The following is a 22553-nucleotide window of genomic DNA, read 5'->3' as shown; positions in this document are numbered from 1 at the left end:
TAGAAAAAGACACCCTCAAACCTTCAGATTTCTAGATTCAGGGGTTCGGGCTGAGTGTGTGCAAGAGAAAATTATTTAGGTCAAATCTTTTAGAATAAAGATAATAACAACTGAATCAAAACCGTACTAATTTTGAATGCTATCCTGTAGTTGGATAGAAAGAAAATCGATGAAAAATCAATCACAATTAATAAACAATATTTGTGTCGCCATCCAAAATGTTCTATGAACGAAGAAATTGTCCAGAAATAGGAATGCAATATGAACAGTATTGCTGCAGTGTGTGTAACAGCAATACAGGATCACATTGAGAAAAGAACACGGTGACACTGGTATATCTGGTAGTCAAATGCATTCATATTACTTCGAGTCAAATAGAAATCCGTGTACGATATTACGTCACAATTTCAAAGTAAACAAACATTGTGTTTCCCAATCAGCAGGTTGTAATACTTCCTCATTCTTGCATTAACATGGTTCTACGATTCCGATTTCTTAATGCCTTGTTGCTGAATCCTTTATTACTCATTCCACATGAATCGGTTGATCAGCGGAAGATATCTGGCCCATGGCATGAATGTTGCAACCGATTTGTCGCAAGAATTAGCATCACTCATCACCAACAAAATGGCTGCTTGAACAAAATTATGGCGGCTGCTCGGTGCGATCTGTTCATGTCACCTGATAGCCATCGTGGTAGACCTTGGTTAGGCTGAAAGACGGCGGATTTGAATATCAACCGGCGTAGGAGGACTCAGAAGCAGACGCCGAAGGTTCCTCGTGAATAGTGACTTATTCGTCTTGTAGGGGGAGATGGCTATCGACGCTCAGGGACCTTGAAATTTCAGATTCTCAGGTGGCGAGTCGTCAGCGTGGCTGCTGAAAAAGTGGACGTGCAACAATGGAGGATGTGACCAACTTCCGCCATGCTTTACTCACTTCACTAAGCCTCGCGACTGGTTAAGTTTGCAGCAAGTTTTATGTATTAATCCACGTGAGAACGGCGCTCAGCATCTCCCGTGCCACTCAACCGTCGAGCTGTTCATGTCACAGGCAGCGAGGAAATCGGCAGTATTGCAGCGGAACTATATTCTGCGCGCACGCTTTGGTCTACATGTGTGAAATGGTTCTGCAAACTTAACCTGTCGCGGGGTTTAATTTGCAAGGATTAAGCAGTTTGTCCCAAAGAAAAGAGTTAGTGTATGGTCAAAAGCTAGATGAATTACTTCAACTTTCTGACAAGAGCTTAGTTGGTTTGTTCGAAACCTGTATACGTAGCATAGACGTGCGCACGGGGGGCAACAGGGGACCGCTGCCCCTCTTAATGTTCTCACTTAGATTTTATGTGTAGGAATCTTATCACTGTTATTAAAGGATATTATAAAATATATTTTCAAGCCGACGAAAGTTCCAAGAAACTACAGAAGGGGTGCGTTATTTCTTATGTAATTGAACTATTCAACCTCGTTCTCTAGCAGATTTCTTGTTATTAACACTTGGCACTCCCACACGCTTTATTCGTTGGTTGTGGTACCTCTGTGTGTTAGCAGAATAAATAAATTGCCCATACTGGAAATCAGTAGCTGCGATTGGGTGTCAAAAACTGGCAAGGCTTAGCATTAAGAGGCCACAGTGCGGAGGCCCTCCTACGACCCCTAATCGCCCTCACTGTTGGAAATGATTACATTCTGCGTAGTTGTTTTGAATCTGCCGTGCAAGACCATGTATACATGTAAAATAATATTTGAACCACCGAGAGGAGAAATAAAGGAGGGGCAAAGAACATTGGTGCCACGGAAGTTTGAATTCTTCTAATACAGTGATTTTCGGTGGTTCCGGACACACACTATATACGCCCCTGTTTCGTACCCATCAATACAATAAAAGTGTGAGATGAAATGGGATTCTTCTTTCTCCGATTGTTATCTCATGAAGGCTTTGACCCTTTCTAATCATAGGGTCTGATACGTAGCTCAATGCTCCAATAGCTTTGCTCTAAATTAGTGCCAACACATGTATGTTTTCCACACAAGCAACACACTCTTTAGGGTACTGGAACTGGAAAACAACATTATGCTACTTGTCAAATATCGGCATCCAACATACGAAAAGCCCCAAACTCACTAACGCACTCACTGACATATTCCTCGTTGTGAAAGCCTCTGAGCCAGAAAATACTTCATTATGATCTCCCATGAAATTGTCCAAAAAGACCGAGAAAATTCAAAATAGTTTTCAGTACTTTTGGGGGGATTCCCGCAGCTTTGTCAATTAATTTCCAAATGATTTGTCTTCAGCCTCATCAGTCCTTCCGGCATTACATGGGTGAGACGAGGAACCGTAGATAAAAATGCACGTGGAAACCTGTCAGACGTCGCCAAACATGTGTAAAACATGTGCGGTAGTTCAGTTCAGATAGTCACCTGTCTAAGATAACAACACAAAATGAATATTTTTCACCATTCATGATAACTAGGATCCGGGGCTTTATGTTATAACATATTTTTCATTTGGCTTCTGATCTAATGCTGGGGTGATATCTTTACATATCTGATGAAAATCAGCCGAAATAGACAAACTTGACAAAGCATATTTTGACATATTTCACCAATTTTGCGTTTTTACAACATATTTCTTCAATTTTGTTGTAATAAGTCATATTTCTGTATAATTTCGTAATTATCTGTTATTCCATAATTTTTAGTTTTAGCACAACGGAGAGTTCATATTGTCGATGGCAGGATCTGAAAATTACGTAGAAAGAAAGATGCCGTCTTTTCTTAGTTCAGAACACCCCACTTTTTTTATCCCGCCGATAATTGATAGCCACGCAATCTTAGGAAAAATGTTCTCTCTCCTTGTTGCACGGGAAGTGAAGAAGTTTCGTTCTCATTTCTTTGCCTTTTATTCTTTTCACAAAAATCAGTCAAAAGTAAAAATAACATTCGGTACATTACAGCCCCTACTCTACATACTCTATCGGGTATGGGAGATTTTCGAGAGTACTGTTGTGCATATTTTTGGCTTTACTGAGACTATTTCTGCATTTTTCTGTCATATTTGTAATTTTTCATGACATATTTTCCAATTTATATGACATAATTACATACATATTTTACAGTTTTATAGGACGTAAAGTCCCGGGCCCTAATGATAACGATTAAATTGTAGGAAAGGTGCAATAGTTTACATGCACCTGGGCACAAGACATTTCAATAAAAACAAATTTTATGCATGAAATATTTCATTTGAAGCAAGTGATTCGTTTAGAAGACGATAGGAACATTTCAAACATGAATATGTTGATCTTGGGTTAGAAGGGCGGCCTCCTAAGACAAAGGTTGTCAGTTCGAATTCATATTCGAACATATCTTCTCTCGTTGTGTATTAAAAACCACTATGTATTTGCATGCACACTTGGCTACTTTGTAGTTGATCGTCAGAAAAATAAATCAAATTTCCAGAATCATCGAATTCAAATCTCGGGACGTATGAGTTTCAGTTGATCATAATAATGTTTTAATAGGTCACTACTGCACATAATGATATTCTAAAATACTTTTAAAGGACGCCACAAATGCGAGCATATCCATATAAATACCAGAGTCACACGCAAGCAACGTCGAATTGTCTCACTTGCTATCCACATGCACACAAACTCAGAACACAATCTTCATAATGAAAGGCACTTTTGTTCAAAGTAATCAACTTTAGTCATGCATTTACATGTAGACAGCTTTCGCACATAATCATGTTATCTTAGTCTTCCCTTATAAACTCACTCACATTTTAAACAGTTGCAAATTGACAAAATGTAACTTCTACATATGATATCGTCAAAAGATCAAACGTTATTACAAATCAGTATCAAAATATGGACCTGAGAACTTACTACAGAGGCAGGGTAGGAATTCTATAATAAAAACATTTGTAAAACAATTATTTGTACATCTTTGAATACATATCTCGCAATGAGAAATATCTGGCAACATTGTACTCAAAACTGTTGCCATTCATGTTATCAGATTATCAATTTTCTAATGCAGTTCAGGACATCACAATTTTATTATTTCAAGAAAACTTCTCAAAATTTAATAATATTAGGAAATTAATTTAGTTTAATTACATTTTTACTGTAGGCAACCTAAAACATCATCACAGAAATGAAAAAGATTTCGTAAATTAGATATTTTAATATATTCACATATTTTTACATTTTTGCAGTACATTTACATATTTCTGACATATTTCAGCGATATGTTCTACATATTTATGTACATATTTAGCCTATTTTGCCTTCATAAAAATCCGCTCCTTGCTTATGACTAGAACCCGAATTTGTATGTAATTACATATGCTATTCCTTTCTAAAGTGTAAATCACCAACCCTGAGCCCTTCTGTAAACAAACCGTCTCACCGATTCGATGTATCACTGAACACGGAGACCTTCCCGCACGCATCGAAGTCGCCATGTTGAAAGTGGCACTACTTCCTTGCTGTTCACATGATTATTTTTAGGAAATAACCAATGTTATAAAATATCATTATGTACACAAATCTCTAAGCTCATTGAAAGTTACAATGCATATTCCTACAAAATGTTCACACTTATCTTGCCATGTCACCAAGTTATTTTACGAGGTGCACTATATTTGGCGGAACAAAAATCGATATTAGGATGCTTGTCAAAGTTTCCAACCTCAATAAATTTACGAACTTTCTTTGTATTCTCTTGATCACCATCAACAATATATTTATTGGACTTACAGCATTGCATATGGTTGTTTATGCCCATTATATATTTTATTTATATAAGATACAATTTACATAAAATCTACAAACAAATTTCAAATACACTCCTATCTATATTTAACCTTAGAAATATACATTACCATGTTATATCGTTTTGTCTAAAAAAATGGAACCAATTTTTTTCAATTCGCATGCAAGAAAGAAGCCAAATTTATGGGAAATAATTACTAGTGGAAAGAGTTAACCACAAAGGTGAAGCAATAAGTACAAAAGAGAGAGCATTGGGTTTAAAGAGAGACGTCATTTGCTGCAGCGTATCCCATACTACAAATTGGCCGTTGTTTTACCTTACGTAATGAATCCTGTAACAACGCTGGATTTTCGTGTGGATTGTTTTACTTCTATGAGTTTGCAATGCTTTCTGCATGCACGTGGTTTTGTTTACAGAAGGTCTCAGGGTTGGTGATTTGCACTTTTTTTTAGATGCATACCTTGAACAGGAAAATGTCAACGCATTATGTAACTGACATCAATTTGCATAAGTTTTATGTTATATAATTTACATATTTGCCAGGATATTATATATTTTACATATTTGCTAATTTACTTTACATAAAACAACATATATCGGTAATTTTTTCCTATCTTTATCCTCTTTCCTATCTTTTCGATCTCTGAAAAATGATGAACAAAATTTGTAGCTCATGTGATATCATATTTTCTAATCAATGAGATGCATAGTGCTTACGGTCACCTACAATTGACTGGCAAGTCGAAAGACAGGCTGAAGACAATATAAAATCAGATATTGTTAAATATTTATGTACATATTTTGTACTTTGATATTACATAAATATCTGGGGTGTACTCATGACCAACGTGGAGCGAGTGAAAAATATCTTGTCACTTGGGCGACTCCTGTCATCCCGGTTTTTCTCTAACTACAAAAATTCACTGCAGCTTTTTGATGTTTTGTGAGTTGAACGATGTCAATTTCCCCCGTTTCCATGCCAATGCCTATCATGAATTATTTGGGGGGGGGGGTGACACAATTTTATAGTTTAGCTACCAATTCTATATATCTTCACACAAAAATTGGGGATCGTTTCGTTTGACTTGTTATTGATATTTAGTTATGGTTATTATGTACAGTTTGCCTATGGTGATCGTGGGGATGGGATTAAAATGAAACACCACCTCTTTACGCCTTTAGAATCGGTTTGAAAATGGGGGAGGACGTGCTGTTGGCATCAATACAAGGTTAATCAAGCAAACAAACTTTTAAGAATAAGGTTCAGCACACTAACAATTTTAAAAGTGGTGCAAAATTAGGAAATTATCAATACGTTTGCTGCAACAACTTTGTAACGTCAGAAGTTATTATCATTTATGTAAAATGTTACTTAAATCAATATCAAAACTCAAAGTAATTGCTTAAATATATCTGAATTATAGTGTTCCGCAAATTTTGGCTGACCAAAACAATTTGAGTAAATAATTGGGCATAAGGAGGGGGAATCTTCTACTTTTTTGGGGGGGAGTGCGTCATAGGCTTTCGGGGGGGGTATGGGGATCCCTGCTTGCTTATGTGTATTTACACATACTTCTTGTAAATGCAATAGGAAAGAAGCTTTTAAAATAGTTCTTGGATGAACACAATCAAAATTAGGAAATTATCAATACGTTTGCTGCAACAACTTTGTAACGTCAGAAGTTATTATCATTTATGTAAAATGTTACTTAAATCAATATCAAAACTCAAAGTAATTGCTTAAATATATCTGAATTATAGTGTTCCGCAAATTTTGGCTGACCAAAACAATGAGTAAATAATTGGGCATAAGGAGGGGGAATCTTCTACTTTTTTGGGGGGGAGTGCGTCATAGGCTTTCGGGGGGGGTATGGGGATCCCTGCTTGCTTATATGTATTTATACATACTTCTTGTAAATGCAATAGGAAAGAAGCTTTTAAAATAGTTCTTGGATGAACACAATCAATGCCAGAAATATGAGAGTTGCAAATGTAATCACTCTCTCTAGTCCGTTGCCTATTTTGAATTGACACGCAACCTGAATGTTACCTGTCGGAATATCGTTTCAGGCAGACGAATTTTGTTTACGCCGTTTTTTCATGCTCCTTCATCAGAATTTCTGTCAGTTTTCCCCTAACGTGATCTTTGCATGCCCTACAGGTGCGTTTTCCTTTAATGCTAAACGGCAATTGTTCACGAGACATTTCCGTTGTCCTTAAACCAGTGGCCATGATTTCTTCTTTTTCCTTTTTTTGTCGCCGTGTCTTCTCTCCGAAGATGAAACAGTCATCATCCGTTTCCACCTTGCCGGCATCCACCCACTATGGCTCCTCCCAGTACCCGGGAACGCCGGTCGCGAGTGGCTGAGCCACGATGGCCATTTGCATGTGCTTCATATTGATGACAGTTCGGCGGTCGGTATAAAGTGGTTCTCTCGGCGAAGGGACCCGCAGGTGATACGCCTTCTGAACGGGCTAAGGAGGTCTGCTGATCTCGGGCGTCCTTCTACGCGAAGGAGTTCCTCTATTAGATTCTACCAAGTCGGCCTGGAAAGCTTTGTCGCTCTCAGCACTTTGCGCTTGTGTTGTTGACGCTCGAGTCTTCTGTTTCCAAAAACATCCACCATGGAAATAGTCTTCACGGCATCGACATACCTGCTCCTGTCAGGTCTTGCGATGCTTATTGCATTCTTGGCTGCGGACACTTGGAGGAAATCGACCAACGGCAAGAGGACAACCCTTCTGCAGGCTACCGAAGCCCGATTGGAATCGGTTGACGGTCCCAAACCGGCTCCCGGTCCCAAACCCTGGCCCGTCATTGGCTCCCTTCATCTGATGGGAGGCTACGACGTCCCTTACAAGGCGTTCACCGCGCTCAGCAAGAAGTATGGTGAAGTTTTCCGGCTCCAAATGGGATCCACACCATGCATCATCGTCAACGGACTGGAGAATATTCGCGAGGTCCTGTTGACGAAGAGCAACTTCTTCGACGGAAGGCCGGACATTCGACGTTACAATCAACTCTTCAACATGAACAGACAGCATTGTAAGTACCTTTATAGATATTCGTGGGTCAATAATTGAAACGGTCACACGAACCACGTTCTATCCAACAAAAACAAATGCCACACAAACAGCAAAACAAGTGCCCCTGTTGCCTTCTCTTGCACGTTTTTCCCTCAAATAGGAAGTTCTACGATGCAGAGAAATCTTCCAACCGTGTCACTGCTATATTCCCAAAACCAAATCTCTGTCGTCTCTCCAGGCCATAATGTTAGTTACAACTATCTTCGTGTGACAGATTCAATTGATATTGGTCGGATTGTATTATTGTCCATTTTTTTACGAATGTATCACGTGATATTCCAAAACTTTTATTGTGAAACGTCATTTGAAAAAAAAACATTTAATTTTAGAAGTATACTGTAATCATATAGTGTTAATTTTCATAACGATACAAATTCCACATTATTCACATACAATATTTTATTTCTAGTAAACAACTCTTATTCAATATGCTAAATTTAAAGAACTTTCCAGTGAAAACAAAATTGAGAACTGAAATAAACTATATTGTGAAGAAAATGTTTGAACTTCAGAAATTCTCGAGCTGCTTCTAACATATAATATACTGTAGGTACATATTATTGCTTCTTGGTAACGAATTCTATTAAATGTAGGATAAAATAGTGTAACGTGTAAGGACTGAAAAATTATAAAATGATACTCCTCTTCCATTAAACGCAATTTGGCTAATGTTTACTCACAAACATATAAAACATTAAATATATAATATCGAATATTTTGTAGGATTTGTGATTAGAATTCTTGTGAACTCGTTTCATGTAAAAAACAATGAAACTTTACCCGCTGCCAAAAGCTGAATTTCTTCATATATTATTAAAATGTAATCTTAGCTTAATATTTCGAGAACAAATTAATTTTGCAACAAAAATTCTCCAAAGGCATTAGAAATGTTTGACCCCCCACCATTCTCTTCAAATAAAATTTCTGCAATTGCAACAGGGAGAGACAGAAAGAGGCAAAAAAAAATATTCCCTCTCATGTAACAATCATTTCAACGTATGTATAAGTATTTGTATTCATTTAATTTTACTTATTCTTGCGACGACGAGGATGGGTGACGATTAGGCAAAACGTTGAGAGTACACTCACAGAGATACTACACCCAAGACCAAGACAATCGAAAACCGTAACTTTCGGTGCGCACAACCACTCAGCCACCGAGGCTGCATTGTTTATTGTTACTCATATTTTTTGATAAAATGTATTACTATGTAACTTTTATATGTAAGAATCGTCAATTTCATAATGAATTTAGCTATTGTACAACCAATTTCATTAATAACTCCCATTCTGTATGAACAATGAAACGAAAAAAGATTTCTGCTCAGGAATATAGAACATAAATTAAAAAATTTGATCAAGAAACTCAGTTATATGACCACTGGGCAAATGCAGATTGTTTAGAACCTCTAAGTATCGCTTGTATTATCCCATATGTCACATAGTGCGGGTATCATTTAAGGGTCCATGCATATCACAACAAGAGATCTGAATAAATAGATTATTATTTATAATTTATATACAATCTCAGTATCAGTACAAACGCTTAAAAACTTCAAGGGGCAATATGTGTTTCACAAGGCACGGGGGTCGACAAATTTAACATTCCCCTTCATTTAACATAACAGTTTCATATTTAATAATAGGCTATAAGAATATATATTTTAAAGAATATATAATTAGGATAACGGTATGTATATGATTATATATATATGATTATATATATTATATATATATATATATATATATATATATATATATACACACACACACACACACACACACCCTCTCCACATACACAAACATATACGGTATATTCGTGATGCTTTTTGAGGGTTGGACAATTGGATGAAAAAAGGGGACTTAGTTTCCAGTATTGTTGCGTAGTGACTTTAAAGATTGTAGTTCATTGGTTTATTTGTATTTTATTATATTTAGCTTCTGTTACTTTTGGCTAATCGCGACGATGACGATCAGCGACTGATTGAATTGGTTTATTTTACTTTGCTTTTTTGACTCTTGGATGGATAATAGTCTTTATATATTTTTTTATTGATGACGTTATTGCACATATGATTCTTTCTAAATGTATTTTCTTGCTGTCACTAGTTACTGAAGCCTGTAACTGAGTTAATAAGTATTAAATTCTTTCCTTCAAGGACTCAAAGCAAAAGTGGTGAACAGATTTGTTGCTATTCCATCATGGGAAGCATCTGCGATAGTTTAGTGGTTAAGGCCATTGCCTTATAATCAAGGTACCTTAGTTCGATTACCGGTGAAGGAACTTTTTTTTTACTTTAAATCATTAGGTTGCCATAAATTAAACTTAAACAATATCGACGTTGTCACTACATCCTCACAATGGTGTTTGTTACGCTTTAGAATAACCGTTCGTTTTCAGATTTCCGTTAAAGCATTGCCCATTTCATAAAGTTGAACGTCAGAGAAAACGAAAAGAGATGTATCGTAGGGAGCAGTAATAATCTCATATTATTTTTCTTCCATTATACTACTTCTTATATATGGTTTCTTCTTTCAAATTAGATTAACTGTATTATTTTAAATTCACTTTTCAGCGCTGGCCTTCTGCGACTGGTCGGATGTCCACAGAATCCGTAGAAAACAACTGAACAACCACGCGTTCCCTCGAGCTTTCTCCAGAGGCTGGAATCAACTGGACTCCTGCATCGCCACCGAACTGGAGACCTTCATGAGCAGCATCCAGAGCTGCCAGGATGGCGTCATCAAAATCAAGCCCCTGGTTCTCAGAAGCTGCGCCTGCATCCTCATCGACTACTTCTGCAGCAAGAAGTTCGATCACGGCGACCAGAGGTTCGTCAAGTTCGTGGAAACGTTCGACAAGATCTTCTTCGACATGAACCAAGGATACGCCGCCGACTTCATTCCCATCCTGGAACCTTTCCTCAAGAGCCACTTCAAGGAGCTGTCAGCCTGGAGCGACGAGATCAGACACTTCATGCACTCGGCCATCGTGCAGGAGAAGGTGGACAGCTACGAGCAGGGTAACACCACGCAGGACTATCTGGACGTCCTCGTCGAGTACGTGAAAACCAAGCAGGAACCGAGGATGGAGCTCGAGACCGCCTTGTTCTCCCTGGAGGACATCCTGGGGGGTCACGCCGCTTTAGGAAACTTCACCACGAAGGCCATCGCTCTACTCGTCAGGCACCCTGAGGTCCAGAGGAAAATGCAGGCAGAAGTCGATAGCGTCACTGGACGAACGCGAAGAGTTAGACTCGAAGATCGTACAGAGATGTCATATGTGGATGCAGTTATGTTGGAGACGTTGCGAGTGACGTCGTCACCTGTGGTGCCACATGTGGCCAACAGCGACAGCACTATTGCAGGTTAGTATCTCCAAGGATTGCGTATCATTTACAAGCACAATACGTATCTCCTTTGTCTTAACTTCTTACATCAAATTGTCATTATCTTTAATACTGCCGAATATACAGTACCTATATCGTCTAACAACGTTCTTCGGAACTTTTAACACACAATAATTGCTTTCCGTTGTTTTATTTTACATTAAACGTCATGATAGTTGAATTCACATTCAATTATTAATTCTATCATGACCCTCTCAAACACGATTCAATAATTCCAAAGATGGCATCTAATTGGAACTTCCACAGAAATGCTCACAATAGCACCGTTACAGAAACATGAACACGGTTTCCATGCTAGCCTAGATAGTACATTTGGTCCAAAAAGAGATTAGCAGGTTAATGCGCAGATGTAGATGAAATTTTAATTAATTAATACGCGACAAACATGCATCCATGCCTTATACAGTCATCTGAACCTGGAATCCCTGTTTTGTACAGCGTTACTTTAACCACTACCTCCCAGCGGCCGGCAATAATAAAATCCTAAACCAATAACCACACTCATGTGTCTCGTTTCTTTAGTTTTCAAAGGACGTTATTAAGAGTACAGATCACTTACTTTACTTAACGTTGTATTATATTCCGGTAAAATTTTGTGTTCTTTTATGCAAATAATTTTAATTTGTTTTGGTCGTAAGTACCTCTACAATGTACGATCTGGATAATTAAGCAGTCATTCTGTAAACATTACAACATGTAAGAAACTCATATATTATAACAAATTTCCCCATTGGTTAAACAAACAAGTACCTCCAAAAAAGTGAATCTATCCAACTATAAAAGCATCTTTATTCTATTGTCGCATTCAATTTCCCATGCATTCACATTTACTAAAATTAATAACATATATTTTAATCCCACACGTGTATAGTAAAAAAACATATTTCGTACAAAACAACTTCCATATTTTTATCAGAGGTTTATGTAAAACGATTATAATAATATAACATATATTATTTGATATAATACAAGTGTGAACTTTAAATGCATTAAAGTTGTGATATCCACAATATTTAATCAACTAATAAATGATCGTTGAGGAAGAAAATAAATAATGTTTTTCGCAGAGTGTGTTTTCGTTATGTACCTTTTTATTTTTTTTTAGTTATATATCTTTACTATTATTCACCAAAAGAGGTTAAATATATAAACATACGTAAATAAGTCACACATGTCGTGATAATGAATCATAAGAGTTAAAGATAATTTCAGTGCTTGATGCATGATTTTTGGTAAAACTACTGTGAAAATATAAAATTTAAAAATGTAAGAAACATTAATTGTCATATTTTTGTTATTAGCAAGCTTCATCAAATCACTTGGTTCATCCAGATTAAATATTTCTGAAACATATTAATGAACTTCTCATTACTTTTATCTGATGTGTAAAACCTTCTACATTTAATTATTACTTGTTTCGTTTGCATTGTGTCTCAAAATAACATGTCTCTCCTTCAGGTTACCATGTAAACAAGGGCGATATGGTTTTCCTTAACAACTATGAGCTGAACACAAGTAAGGATCTTTGGGATGATCCTGAAGCCTTCAAGCCAGAGAGGTTTTTGATGGACGGACGTGTCATTAAACCTGATCACTTTCTACCTTTCGGCATGGGCAAGCGGTCATGCATGGGTTACAAGGTCACACAATTGGTCAGTTTCTGTCTGTTATCATCGCTGGTTCAGGATTATGACATCCTTCCTGTCCAACAAGAAAACTACCACATCTACCCAGGAGTGTTGGCCCTTCCAGTGGATTCGTTCAAGGTTCGATTGCAGAAGAGGAGTAATAGGTAAAGTTCTTTTTCTAGTGAGAAAACTACTTTCAACTTAACATTTCAGTAAAAAAGAAATAGAGAAGGCAAGGTAAGCGTGTTCTGTTATATGATACCTCGGGAAGAAATTACTTCTGATGACTGAATGCTTGAAACACACTAATAATCATCGCGGCTGCTTCTGTTTACCTGCTGTGCATTTGTGCAGTCATGCAGCATTATGGCATGGTGCTTTCTATTTTACAGATGTGAAATGTATGCGATGTTGTCAACAATCGTTCGTAATATGTGTTTATTTCTTGTATGAATTTATCTCTGTAATTAGGCACTTGTTTTATTTGTGTTGATTATGGTTTTCTGAGCCCTGAATGATTGCAAAGACATTTTGCTCCAGGCCATACAGTCTTTAAATCAAGTGGAGTACATTTTAATGAAAGGCACAATATGTTATAATTGTATTTTTGTTACTATAATTGTCTTCCTAAACACGTCCACAAACTGGAGTATCAATTTACTGTGGTACAGTATCAAATACCATAAAGTACTTGAAGCTTTACTTGCTATTTCTCAAAGGGGCCATAGTAAAATTGCTTCACATGAAAAAATGCAAATTATGTGCTATTTTAACACATCCAAACAGAAGAAATGAACTTAGAATTACAAAAATTTGGTAAACTGTCATATTGGTATCATAGGCATTGACTTTGAAGGACAAGGCATTTTCTATTCATCCAAAATTATAGGGAAGAAGGTGGCAGTTCACTTGTATCTCCATACCATTCACCCTCATTTATCAATTTGGATGTCAAATGAATTGAGAAAAATATATATTAAAAATATTGATACATTTTCTTGTAAGGTACTATTCATTTAGTTAACAATCTCACAGAATTTGACCTTCAAGGTCATAAGATTACATAAGAGTATGCAGCAAGAGGCACAAAATCAGTAACTAAATATTGTTGAGAAAACCTATTTTTAAAGCAAGTGTTATTGTAATACTCTTACTGTGTAACTATTTCTGAACCTATATATAACCCAAAAATTGCAGAAAAGTGAAGTAAAATAAATAAATCAAACCTATAACAACGCTTTTCATCAAATTATTCGTCATTACTCCAAGTTGGTGTCACAGATTTGCAGTAAAACTTGTGAATTGTTGTACGATATTCTTAATCCACTAACCAAGTAGCAAATGTCATGCATCAGCTTTCAACATTCTGCCATCTATACAAGAGGTCAGGTGCATCCGATATCGCAGAAGGGCCTGGAATTGTCGATTTTTCCACTGGGTTGTTGTGTTTTTGTTCTATTTCATAACCAAAGATCTTTTATTTATTACAACTATATTTATACCTGGCAAGAAATATATACAATTTTGCTGTCGTAAGAACTGCACGAAATAAGTATTCTGTATCTCATGTATTATTTATACATATTAAGTTTCGACTTATCTAGAACAAATTATATGTATCTTTATTTGTCTTTGGTGTCAACAACTATAATAACAGTTTCATGTTTGCTTTATTGTAAATATTTTAAATTCTGTGATATATTATTATACTGTGAGGAACTGTGTTTTGTCACGAATCTAAATTTTTGTAATTATGTGATATTTGTCATGTATCATTATGTATATAACCAAAGACACACGTTAGATGTTGGTTTACACATTTGTTGTACGATTTTTATAACAAAGAAAAATAATATTAAATTATATCACACTGTACACTAAAGTGAAATATTTTGTTGTTTTTTCTAAATTGTTAGCATTGCCATTGTAATATTTGTTGAAAAAATTGAAAAATAAAGTTATAATTGAATCCCAATTTGTTGTGTGGATTTGAAATTACGCAGGTCAAGAAAAAAGTAGTTGAGACCTTTCTTACATCCAATAAATGATTTTGCATCCTCAAGATGTATGTATTACAGAAAAGACTGCCATTTTGTTGCTCTATCACACAGGTTTCTTAAACATGACAAGTAATATGTACATTAGGGTGTATCGAAAAAAACTTTTTTCGAAATGTTAAGGTGGCTAGTGCGGAAAAGCGGCCATTTGTGATCAAAAACACGTCAGATTTTTTTCAGATTTTTTGGAGGTCGTTTAGGTGGCGCGCATCGACCTTGAAGTTTTGATAGTGATTTGGTTATGCAACACGCACAACAATTACACAGAAATGTCATTATTTGGCTATTTCATGTGTTTTTTTCTGCATTATGGTCATTTATTGTTTTGTTTATGGCAAATATGTTACATTCGTGCCTTAGGGGTGGTTTCCTATGCTGTTTACGTATGCTTTTGGTCAAAAATTGTCAATTTGAGGCAAAAAACTCCACATTTTTCTATTGATGGTTTCCAATTGGTTTCAACAGTGTTTTATTCGAAGGTTTTCCGATATAAAAGACTAAATAAAATATTTTGGCTTTCTAATTGCTAACAGTTCCTCAATTACTGTCCAGCGCTTCTCTTATTTTCATAGCATATTATGCTTTGAAAATAACCCAGAGCTCACCACGAGGAGGTGGCTGGACTGCGAGCTTCACCCACCCAAATGATGTTGGCAAACATAATTTTACTAAGGGGAAGGCCAAGATTTTCTTCTAGTTTTCTCCTTGAACTTTATAGTCACTTTTTGTTCGAAATGTCGGCATATGTTCTCTAGATTCCAATTTCGCTTTCATGTAGCCATCACGTGCGCTGCTCCGAAAACTGAAGAAGCAGCCTCTGTGATAATTTTCACAAGTCGCTCCACTCCTTGTGTGTGTGGCAGGGGAAGTCTTGAATTTCCGCTATATTTTTGTTTTTATTGTAGTCATCTACTTCTTCATTTGTAATATTATTGGTCAACGTAGGCTCGTGGAGGGAGCATGAAGCCCAATCAACCATGTCATAGTATTGGTCTGCATTAAAATTGATGGTTGGTAAAACAAAAGTGCGAATTCTTTTGCCTTTCTTTCAATCCTCTTGCTTTCTTAATTCTTTGCCAATCAAAACTTCTTATTTCTGGGTTTTGGTCGGTTATTAAAGCCAGAAGGAGATTTTCAGGATGTGCAAAGAATACGTTTTGTTGAATGACCCTATTAATCAGATCTCTCAAGTGGTGTGGGAGAAATCGGGACAAGTGGATCAAATTCCAGAGGTGTCGGGCTCCGTCAGTTATCGATGGTTCCTTCTTGATCCCAAAGCACAACGGTGCGTACACCTTCATTATGTAGTATGTGGAATTTGATCTACTTGTCCCGATTTCTCCCACACCACTTGAGAGATCTGATTAATAGGGTCATTCAACAAAACGCATTCTTGGCACATCCTGAAAATCTCCTTCTGGCTTTAATAATCGACAAAATCCCAGAAATAAGAAGTTTTGGTTGGCAAAGAATTAAGAAAGCAAGAGGATTGAAAAAAAGGCAAAAGGATTTGCACTTTTGTTTTACCAACCATCAATTTTAATGCAGACCAATACTATGACATGGTTGATTGGGCTTCATGCTCCCTCCACGAGCCTACGTTGACCAATAATATTACAAATGAAGAAGTAGATGACTACAATAAAAACAAAAATATAGCGGAAATTCAAGACTTCCCCTGCCACACACACAAGGAGTGGAGCGACTTGTGAAAATTATCACAGAGGCTGCTTCTTCAGTTTTCGGAGCAGCGCACGTGATGGCTACATGAAAGCGAAATTGGAATCTAGAGAACATATGCCGACATTTCGAACAAAAAGTGACTATAAAGTTCAAGGAGAAAACTAGAAGAAAATCTTGGCCTTCCCCTTAGTAAAATTATGTTTGCCAACATCATTTGGGTGGGTGGAGCTCGCAGTCCAGCCACCTCCTCGTGGTGAGCTCTGGGTTATTTTCAAAGCATAATAAGCTATGAAAATAAGCGAAGCGCTGGACAGTAATTGAGGAACTGTTAGCAATTAGAAAGCCAAAATATTTTATTTAGTCTTTTATATCGGAAAACCTTCGAATAAAACATAGTCGAAACCAATTGGAAACCATCAATAGAAAAATATGGAGTTTTTAGCCTCAAATTGACAATTTTTGACCAAAAGCATACGTAAACAGCATAGGAAACCACCCCTAAGGCACGAATGTAACATATTTGCCATAAACAAAACAATAAATGACCATAATGCAGAAAAAAACACATGAAATAGCCAAATAATGACATTTTTGTGAAATTGTTGTGCGTGTTGCATAACCAAATCACTATCAAAACTTCAAGGTCGATGCGCGCCACCTAAACGACCTCCAAAAATTCTGAAAAAAATCAGATGTGTTTTTGATCACAAATGGCCACTTTTCCGCACTAGCCACCTTAACATTTCGAAAAAAAGTTTTTTTTCGTTACACCCTAATGTACATGCTTGAACTTACAAATCTCTAATACACGTGAACTTTACAACCAACATAATATAATACATTGTATTGTGTTTTTTAGTACATATATAGATTAGTACATGAAATTCATAAACACATGTCACATTGCCTATTGTAACATTTAAAGTCCAAAGGAAAAGAAGCACGAAAACCACTAATGGTCACGTGTATGATCTGTCAATATAACCGTTGTCGCTTGGGTGAGAAACTTCTTGTACGGCACGTTCTCTTGTACACTGTAACAGAATAATTACGTTTCAGGAGAAAAAAATAACATTAGTCGGCCATCATTGATGTAGTCCAACGTCCATACTCTTACCTTTCCATTTTCCAATTCCTTTGTACCTTACTTTTTGTAGTAGCCGCTCAAGATTGTCATATGTCTCCTACAGATGGACAGAATGAGCGACTGGGGCTTATGCTAGAATGTTACCATTGTCTAGCAACACACCTTTCAAACTTCTCTTGCTTGAATGAATGAAGAACCTCCATTCATCTATGCAAAGGTGGCCATCCCCCCAAGTCCCATGACGCACTCCCCTCCAAAAAGGTAGAATATTCCCCCCGTGTATACCGAATTAATTACTCAAATTATTTTTGTCACACAAAATTTGCGGGAAAATATAATACCAGAGGTGCATCCACGAATTCTTGTCTGGGGGAGGGGAGCAATTACGAGGATAAACGTACAAATAATAATAATAATAATAACATTAATAATAGCTTCATTGTTATTATTATTATTATTATCATCAACTCATCAAAGAAAAATCCTCATAAATTATGCAAGAAGGGGGTGCTAAAGCATTTGTTTGGAACTAACGATTTGAAATATTTTTCAACACTGTCAATTTCACATTAGCTAATAATGGAAATAAAGCGCACAAACTGTATTTTTGAATGGCAGAACATGAATGATAAATGTATTCCGAAGATACACTTGTAACTTTCATGTACAACATATGTTTTACACATATGCAACATGGAGCAACATAAAATAGAAAATACATATGCAACAAGCCAACACTAAATTGTGTACGTATTCAAATCTTATTCAATACAAATATACAACATATATTATTTAAATACATTACATTACAGAAAACTAGTAGAATGCGAGCGAAGCCAGCAAGAAAGAAAATTTTTTGATCCAATTTTTGCAATTGAAAACTATATTCATTTAATAGGGCGCAAATAATTTCACTGGAACGCGATGGCATTCTCTCTTTTACAACTTTTTTTTAGATCATTCGGCGCCCATGGCGGACTCCCGCCCCCCCCCCCCTAGCTACAGCTCTGAGCGAAGCAAGCAAGAACATTTTGCAAAATGTATTTTTATTTGCAAAAAAATTGAAATCGAAGGGGTAATTGCTCCTCTGTGCCCCCCCTGCAGGTGCCCTTGGCGTCAATGTTTGTCTCCTCTTGGTACATTATAATTTTGTTCCGTCGAATGACCCCCCTGCTCCCTGTTTTTGCGTCACTGTGTAATACAGACATATTTTAGCAATATATGTTTACTTTAGATACTTTAGGCTCACTCATAAATGAGGTTTGGAATGTGTATGCAATATACTTAAGAGCTATCCTGAGAAAAATGCTGTTCTACTTTTTGTTTATAAACTGTTGCATACGTTCCTGGAGCTAGCAGGTTTTTATTTCAGCCTCGAAGACAGAAGTTCTGCCGCATCCTTTGGGAGACTTACATCTCTGACCAAATCATTGAGTACCTTTTGTGTGAAAGATTGGGGTTTGCTTGCCCAATCAATCAGAATCTTCAGATGACTCGACTGGCGTAGTTCTCGATTCAAATTGTAGTATCTCAAGATTCTTCGGAGGGTCCAGTACAGGAACATCAGAGCCATTTGGTACAGGCCTTCTAGCAGAATCCAAGTCCGGATAAAACATTGTTTTTTTTTGTATTGAAGTCATTTATTATTAAATAGGCAGATGTAAATTATTAAAAATTGGTATGCGATAGGACAAAACTGGTGTCAATTTTGGATTCAGGTACACAACTTACTTGTAAAACAAGCGTCACAATCAAAAAAGGAAAATCCGTGTTCACCTGTGTTATTAGTGAAAATGACAGTAATGTGAAGGGAAAACGCAGAAGTGTCTGATGTACAGAAAAAGCATTTAGAATTGATTGATAGATTGATTGATTTGCTTTATTTTACTTCGATTTTGTGCCACTTTTGGCTCATTTGCGAAGATGGGGATGAGTGATGACATGATGAAATTGATGAATAGACACTCACAAACCTCCTATCTTGATCTTCAAAATATGTCGTATTTTTTGCAATTAAGTCGAATATATATATTCGAAACTTTAGTAATTTTGTGGTATGGATACAAATTGAAGAGCCGAGAAAATATGTACGTATTTCAAATACTTTAAATACCCCACTAAATACTTTATGTAGTTTTAACAGTTTCTGATTACATCAGTTGTTAACTTAGACAGATTCTCGTAGATCGACAGTTTATATAGCATTTCCTTAACAAATCTTTTATTCTGCAATATTTTATTTGTATTAATAATTAACGAGTCATGTGATTTCTATAATTGACTTTTGGAAAGATTTTATTCCAGCTGATGCTCAATGTACAGCTTTATAATGGTGCCTATTTGGGTGATGTTAACCACTGTCTCCTCTCACTTGACTCTTATTTTTCTATTTTTCATCAGGGTCATATGTCCGTCTTGCGATGAAAGTTACTGTTATTTGAGTCAAGGATTTTACACATCTCGCGGGAAACGTCTCGGAACCGCTTTGGAATCGAACCCATTTCATATCTTTGACCTGCATTCAATTGCTTGAGAATTCGTTTGATTCAAAATTTTATATAAGGTCTCAGCTACCTTATTTGGTATAAATTTGTACTTTTGCAACTAATATCACAAACAATAAGTGACCAAGACCCTTATAAGCCACTGCTTAATATGGGGTTGCTCAATTTAGACTTCGAGTTTCAGAACATATGATGATCACAGTCAGGGGAGGCTTTTACAGTTCACTATACCAGAAACTGTGGATTCTGCAAGAAGAAGCACAGTGAAGTCCTGCGCAGTGAAATTTGCTTGTTGTGCTCACAAGGTCAATAACGCAGTTCACAACTCCAAAATAGCTGCATAAATTGAACTTAAAACTACTACAACCATCAGAAAATTATAAATTTTAAATAACTGTATAATAATAATAGACACCAGCATAATTTTATCGTATGTAGCGTAATTTAAGAGTTGAAAGAGTACTTTTTTTCTTATCAGGAGGTTGGAATTGGCAAAACTGTACTCATTTCACACACGACAGACGGGGAGAGCCTACGAAAATTTTCCTCGGTCTGTTTATCATCACCCAAAATAATCCACCACTGGTTTGTTGCACATGTCACAGTACTCCGACAAGTTTATACATGAAAGATCTGAATACGAGAAACAGGAATGGACATGTGTCCTTGACCTTGCACCAACAGGAAAACTTACAATTTAGGAAATCATGAGACAGAGCTGTTAAATTTTATGGAAACTCCCGTATGCTTAAGATCTCTATCGCCGATGAGGCCGAAGAATAACATGGTGATTTTCCATACTCTTCAATGACGTCAGAAAAACAGAAAAAGAGCAAGTTCGTGGTTTTTTGTAAAGAAACGGAAGATTTCCTTCGCAGTGAAATAGTTTGACCCTCAATCTAATTATGAATCAGTACTTTAGCCTCTTCGATCAACATCGTATCACTCTTCGGTCTCTCGTGTGCAAGGAAGACGATCACGTATCAAGGTTAACGAAAAGGGTACGTGTTTTTCCACATGGCACATGACATTCTGTGGAGCCGCAGGGGTCCAATCGGTAGGGCGTCTGGCTACCAGAGTGGACACCCAGGTTCGATTCCCAATGTGGCTGCTCTAAGATGGGAATGTTTCGACCTTATCCCTGATTACAGCGGCTCTGGGGTTCAGCCAATCGATAATAAATAGGTACCTTGGTGGTACAAGCTGCTGGAGCTTAGTGCTGGTTACGCCACCTCCAAAAGAAGACGCCGAGATTGTTATGTGTGGAAGCGATTGGGTGTTAAAACTGGAGGGGAGGACAGTTTACTTCTTCTTGGTAGTGTACAATAACTCATTGGTGACGTACACTAATTGGTGACGTAGGACTAACTGGACACAGGCTGAGTATACTGTATATCCGTGTATCACCCTTTTTGGGCCTGCATGGCCTGGTGTAATTTGCCTAACGTTTATATAGTTATGTCTGCCTTTTGAAAATGCTAAAGAGGATATTTAATTTTTAAGGGTAGATTGCTCCTGGTCATGTAGGCTGTGAGGGTTTTGGGCGGGATTGCAGTTGACTTATATAGCCGTTACGTACTGACTTTTGACGATTTAATTGGACGGACTGATACAATTTAATGGGGAGATTATACATGGTTATTATTGTTGAGTAAACTAAAATAATGTTCTTAGGTGTTTTGATGGGTTATGAATGAACCATGTGATACATATATAAATTTGGAAAGTATATTTACTGATGTGATTTGTTAATAAATATTATGGTTGAATGAATATTAAGTTTACATTAAATAGTATAATTACCTACTGAATGATAATTAACTTCCACTGCGCCGATAATATAATCCACGTCTCACTTCTTTATTATTTATGAAGGGGAAATAAGATACGTCCGGGGTTATAGTAGACAAGGCTTAGCATTAAGAGACCATAGTGGAGAAGTAAAACGGTATTGGGGGGCAAGAAGTAGGGGTGGCAACTGCCCCCACCCACTGTGTGGGGCCCTACCTTCAAATCGCCCAATGTGCATTAATGGCAAGGTGAAATGAACATGTGGAACTTTACCTTCGCCTTACCATGCAACTCTTGGCGTATTGCAGTGCAGATATAAAACATTTTGCTTGCCATATATTGTGAGATTCATGTATCTACATTGCAAGTGGTCGTTAAACGTTTGTAATATTTTTGTTTCGGGGTTAGAGTGATTGGTATTTAAATAATTAGTCTTGATAGTCTTCGACGAGAATCTTAACCCGTAAAAGCTTTTATGCATACAGAAATAAGAAAGGTTGGTCCACTGGACTCCAATTCCTT

The 22553-nt window shown here is 36.8% G+C and overlaps 1 protein-coding gene across 1 annotated transcript in view; it reads left to right on the top strand.

The window, feature by feature from the left end:
• The first annotated feature begins 7409 nt into the window (after nt 1–7409).
• The window catches only part of LOC145998419 (cytochrome P450 307a1-like), a 43421-nt gene continuing 28277 nt past the window's right edge, over nt 7410–22553 (top strand). The window contains exons 1-3 of the mRNA XM_083134826.1: nt 7410–7830; nt 10448–11239; nt 12740–13073. Coding sequence (XP_082990952.1) covers nt 7410–7830; nt 10448–11239; nt 12740–13073 — 1547 coding nt within the window. The remainder of the gene's footprint in view (nt 7831–10447; nt 11240–12739; nt 13074–22553) is intronic.

This window comes from Lepisma saccharinum, chromosome 14 (assembly GCF_977018435.1).
Source record: "Lepisma saccharinum chromosome 14, izLepSacc3.1, whole genome shotgun sequence".
NCBI classification, from domain to species: Eukaryota; Metazoa; Arthropoda; class Insecta; order Zygentoma; family Lepismatidae; genus Lepisma; species Lepisma saccharinum.
Note: the sequence above shows the minus strand (reverse complement) of the source record. Positions and strands in the feature narration are given on the sequence as shown.